The sequence below is a fragment of the Propithecus coquereli genome, unplaced genomic scaffold (genome assembly GCF_000956105.1).
Source record: "Propithecus coquereli isolate 6110/MARCELLA unplaced genomic scaffold, Pcoq_1.0 Scaffold221, whole genome shotgun sequence".
Classification (NCBI taxonomy): domain Eukaryota; kingdom Metazoa; phylum Chordata; class Mammalia; order Primates; family Indriidae; genus Propithecus; species Propithecus coquereli.
Window position 1 is genome coordinate 2876368 of NW_012147301.1, and position 5576 is coordinate 2881943.

At 47.5% G+C, this 5576-nt stretch overlaps 1 protein-coding gene across 1 annotated transcript in view; it reads right to left on the minus strand.

Moving 5' to 3' along the window:
* The window catches only part of ZNF609 (zinc finger protein 609), a 226483-nt gene that overhangs the window by 6011 nt on the left and 214896 nt on the right, over positions 1-5576 (minus strand). Inside the window, exons 3-4 of the mRNA XM_012644828.1 lie at positions 5233-5320; positions 987-3327 (exon numbers count right to left, since the gene is read on the minus strand). Of these exons, the coding sequence (XP_012500282.1) occupies positions 987-3327; positions 5233-5320 (2429 nt within the window). The remainder of the gene's footprint in view (positions 1-986; positions 3328-5232; positions 5321-5576) is intronic.

The following is a 5576-nucleotide window of genomic DNA, read 5'->3' on the forward strand; positions in this document are numbered from 1 at the left end:
GAAAAAAAATTAGCCGGGCATGGTGGCGCATGCCTGTAGTCCCAGCTACTCAGGAGGCTGAGGCAGTAGGATCGCTTGAGCTCAGGAGTTTGAGGTTGCAGTGAGCTAAGCTAACACCACGGCACTCACGCTAGCCAGAGCAACAGAGTGAGACTCTGTCTCAAAAAAAAAAAACAAAAACCAAAATGGAGAGATTACCATTAACTCATTCCATAGGAACTAGCAGTGGAAGAAATACCGGACTAGGATCAAGATACGTGGATTCAGGTCTCAGCTCTGCTAGTGAAGTCTCAAGCAACCCTAGACAAATTTGGCTAACTTACGTGGCCTTTTTTTTTTTTTTTTTTGAGGCAGGATCTCATTCTGTTGCCTGGGCTAGAGTGCTATGGTGTTACCATAGCTCACAGCAACCTCACACTCCTGGACTCAACCAATCCTCCTGCCCCAGCCTCCTGAGTAGCTGGGACTATAAGCGTGAGCCACCATGCTGGGCTAATTTTTTCTATTTTTAGTAGAGACGGGGTCTCACTCTTGCTCAGGCTGGTCTCGAACTCCTGACCTCAAGCGATCCTCCCACCTTGGCCTCCCAGAGTGCTAGGATTACAAGCGTGAGCCACCATGCTGGGCTAATTTTTTCTATTTTTAGTAGAGACGGGGTCTCACTCTTGCTCAGGCTGGTCTCGAACTCCTGACCTCAAGCGATCTTCCTACCTTGGCCTTCCAGAGTGCTAGGATTACAGGCCTCTGAGCCACTGGGCCCAGCCAAGGGCCTTTCTTGTCAAATGGGAAAAATACCTCTTATGGATGTAAAAATGCTTTTGAAAAAACATTAAAATAGTTTACAAAGGTAAAGAATCCCTAAAATGATACATCTCTCCTGCTAATGTCAATTCTGTTGAACCCCTACCTAAGGACAGCCCTGACTTGTGAGGAAGACAGAAAGTTTATCGAACGGTATTTCTACTTCCTCCCAGGGCAGCAGTTACCTGTCGGTACCAGAGTATTGGATCCACCTCTGCCTGTCGGCCACACTCAGGGCCCGTCTTGGCCTCAGAGGCCTCCTTGCCTAGGTGGCTGGCCTCACTCAGCTTCACTTTAAGGCCTTCAGGGGCCTGGCTGGGGAGTTTTGAAGAGTCATCTAACTTGGGAATGATGACGGATTTGGCAGTGTCAGCCCCTGGCTCCTTGGCCTTGCCGGGCCCTGACTTCACGAGGTCTGTCAGGCTGGGGGCTTTGGTGAGAGTGGGTGGAATTGACGGCTTTTGCTTCCATTCCTCCTTGAGCGCTGCCTCCCGCTCCTTCAGGCCCATCTCTGCCTTCTTGTCCAGGCCCCGTGGCTGCTGCTCTAAGCTCTGCCGTTTCTGCTGCTCTTCGTACTGCTGCCGGTACGCTGTGTTGGTGCTCAGGAGGTGGGTGTGGTAACTCTGGTCGCTGTAGCCGTAGGGCGGCACGTAGGCGTACTGGTTGTAGTACAGCGACTGCATGTACACGTTGGGACGCGGCTGGATGACGGAAGGCTGCTGGCCGGAACTGCTCAGCTCGGGTTTCTTCTCCTCACAGATGTCGTTCTTCACTTTCCCCTCCATGCTCTCCGGCTCCTCGTCCTTTTTCGTCTTCAGGGCCTGGCTCTCCAGCCCTGCCTGGCTGCTGGGGTTCAGAGCCCCTGGGCTGGACTGAGCGTAACTTGGAGAGTAGTAACTCTCGAAGCCTTGGTAGTACGGCGAGTCTTTGCTCTGTGGCTGAGGGGGGAAAAGAGTTTTCTTAGCCCCTTCCTTAACCAACTGTTCAGGGTCCTTTGCTTTGACACTGTCCACCTTGCCCTCCCCGTCCTCCCCAGCATCAGAGATGTCAGAGTACGCAGGGCTGTTGGTTTTGACTGAGCTAGCTTCAGCTCCATTCTGGGTCACCACATGTAAGGGAGTCAGGGGCTGGGTCGGGGTGGTGCTATCTAGGCGGCTACTGCCTCCAATAGAAGGGCTGGGGGCGTTGTCAGTGAAGCTGTAGATCTTGTCAGCTTCAGCCTTGATGCTGGCCAGTCGGCTCTGGTGGGGGTCTGATGAGCCATTTAGGAGCCCCTCCATTTTCATCCCATCTCCTGATGATTCCCTGAACGGGCTTTTGCCTTCTTCTGCCCGACACACCTTCCCAGGGGTCAGAGGACTTTCAAGTTCCTTGGAAGATTCTTTCTTTTTTTTGTCTTTCTTTTTCTTGTCCTTGGCTGGAGTCAAGGCAGGGTTGACTGTGAAAGGTTCTCCCATAACAGTGGGCTTGGGCTGAATGGGCTTGAGCTGGGGACTGTTGGGCATGGCTTGGACCACTGTGGTGGTCAAGCCCGAGGAGGAGCCTGGGCTTGCTGCCGTGAAGGTGGCTGTCTGGAAGGTGTAGATTTGCTGTGGGGGGATGGCAGGGGCAATGGGCCGGGCTGACTTTAAGCTCTTAGAAGGAATCTTTTCAGCTTTCAAACTAGAGGGTTTTTTACATTTTTCTTTTTCCATACATTTCCTTTCCAAAGAATCAAAGGCATCATTGCTTGTTTCATCCATTACTGAGGGTCCATCATCAGAGCCATCATTGGATAAGGCCCCAAGATCTGTGTCCCCTTCCCCACTCAACTTTTTCTTACAGAGGCCTTTTGTGCTGAATTTGCTCGAAGGAGAAGGGCTATGGGGTTCTACAAGGCGAACTTTGGGGGTAGCTGAGCGGGCAGGGGACAAGGAACCTTTCTGTGCGACAGAGGCACCGTTGCAGCTCCCGAGGTCTGCATGGAGGGTGGGCTCCTCTCCATACTCACTATCTCCGTCTGCTTCTGGCTTGCTGTCATCATCTGTATGGGCATGAGCTTGGTGGTACTTAAGTCCATTGATGTGCTTGTACTTCTTGTTGCAGTTTGGGTGGGGACAGTCAATCAGGACTGGGGAGGGACAATTTCTGTCCAGAACAGTGGGTTCCACCTTGGTCCCAGGAAGGGGGCCAGTGGCTGAGCCCATAGAATTCGTACGGACACGTTTGCTCCCTTTGGAGTCCTCCGAGCTAGAATTCAGCTCCATGTCTGAAAGGGGTTTGTTTTTCCGCTTGTTAGCTGAGGAAGGGCTGGCTTTGACATCCTCAGAGGTGCTGCTGGCAGGTGGGCGATGCTCTGAAGAATTCTGGCTGCCCCGACGACCTTTGCTATTGGCCCCCGCCCGGGTTTTGCTGCTACTGCTGGTTCCTTTGCTGTCGGAGGCTGTGGATGTCTCGTTGACAGGCGTGTTACTGTTGGGACGCATGCGTTTGCCTCTGCCCCGACCATTACGCATTTCCAAGTCACTGGTAGGGGAGTCACAGAACCTTGGCAAAGGACAAACACAACAGGATATTATTAAGAAAAAACATCTTCAAACCAGTTTAGCTGTAGTGTCCAGATGGCGACTGTCATTTTCAATGAATATGATTTGTTAAAAGAACTTCTGATTGTGTGGAACTGCATTAAGTGGTAAGCTCCTAGGATGCTATCTGCATGCTAGCTGTAAATTATTCCCCAACTTTTACCTCTAAAGCCATGCAGAGTTGGTTCCATGAGACAAAGAACAATCACGTTTATATTTCCTATATGCAGCAGTAGCCATAGTTTCAGAATAGACTTTAGAAATCATCTAGGAAATTGAAGCCAGGCATGCTAAGTGACCTGCCCAAGGTCACAACGTTGATCAATGGCAACTTATGACCAGAATCTAGCTCTACTTTTAGCCCAATGCTTTTTTCCTACACAACTCATATAGACACAAAGCACTCATCCACTTAAGAGGTCTTTAAACATCAGATACAGCCAAGAGTACATGAGCTCTTTGAATGTGTGAAGATTTGTACCTACAAGTCATTTCTGACTGGCCCTAAAGCAGCTTTTCATAGAGTTCGAAACACCGTCTAGAATTAAACCCTTAGCTAAGGTTGGTTCCCTTGTAGATCTAAAGACGGTTTTGACTCCCTTCCAAGTGGCAGCTGGAGTGGGTTGTTTCTAAGATAGTAGGAGCCATAGCTACGACAGAAAAAAAGAGCAAATTTTGTCGAATATCTCCTTTGGGTCCTCAGAACAATCCTACTATGAAGTTACTTACTATTTCCGTTATCACCTACCCACTCAGCTCCAGTCTCTCTGATTCTTATGTGCCCAAAGTAGAAATAAGTCCTTCTAAAAGTTTCTCAGAAATACAAAGGGAGGATACAAAGAACTTTACAAACTGGTTTTAGCTCATCTGCTTCTGGTTCTTATCAGGGCCACTTCTGTAATAGTCTGAGTATAGTCTTATAATACGCTAAGCCTCTAGAAACTGGGTCCAGCATCTCTGAAAACTAGGAGGCATAAATAACTACATATCCCTAGGTAAAGCATAACAACACTTGAGAAAAAGAAAGTAGTATGGAAGCAAGAACTTCAAAATATTTCTCCTTGCTCCTCGTTAGTATACTGGTGAAAAAAAAAATAGAGTATAAAAAACAAAACAAAACAAGTTCTCCTTGGGACATTCCTGCCCATCTTTGTCTCACGGAAACAACGGGCAGGTGAAGGTTTAAGATAATTTTTCTAAAAGAACTGTCCAGATGATAACTGCCATTTTCAATGAATGTGATTCGCTAAAGGAACCTGTGAATGCACGGGAACTGGATTAAGTGGTGAACTCCTAGGATGCTATTTGCGCACCAGTTGTAAATTACTTCCAACGTTTGGGTTCCCCAAGCCCCTGGCAAACTGGGTACTAATATTAGGAACAAGCTGTAAGGTGCCATTGACTGTAATGTCCATCTTAACGTCAAAATGCAACTTGAAAAGGTCCTTGCAAAACCCACATGGTCTAGCCGAGTTTGTTTACAACTCGGTCTAGCCGAGTTGTATAACTGAAAATGTTCTTGACTTAAAATTTCTAAGAAATAGCTACCATCAAAAACCAATCAATGAATGTTTGTTCACCCACAGTCAGACTTTATGGACTATAGTAAGAAGCCAGGATTTAATAATTCCAGACAAAGACTAATACAGGATTTCCTCTCCACTCCCCCAACTCGCCCACCACCAACACTTCAACACATAATTCATTTAGTCTTCTTGAATGTTAGCTGAATACAGTGCTTTCCCTTGTCTCTACACCACAATGTCCTTTAAAAGCTGGGTGTACAACTCTAGCAGGATAAAGGTATAAGGGTTCACTGATTAGAGTGGTTCAGACTAATATAAACCAAATAAAGAGAAGTGCTTACCTTGGGGGTGCCCAATCATGCCGTGTGCAGTCAAGAAGTGTACCTACATACGTCTTGTTCCTCCATGTTACATTGACCACTAACATCCCTGGAAAATAAGAACACACAGATATAGACAAGACAAACTCTGATGACCACTAAGAAGAGTACTCTTCATTTGAGCAGCACTCTGACTTCTACAGGAAGGTTGAGGGATGCACTGGGTACCAATGAGAAGAATAGAATTGGGCCAGAATAGTTCCATGGGAATGGAACTACAATGTTACTAGGATAGGGAATAGTTGCAAAAACTTCATGGTGTGGTAAAGCACATTTTCTTAATTTAAAAAAAATTAGGGCCGGGT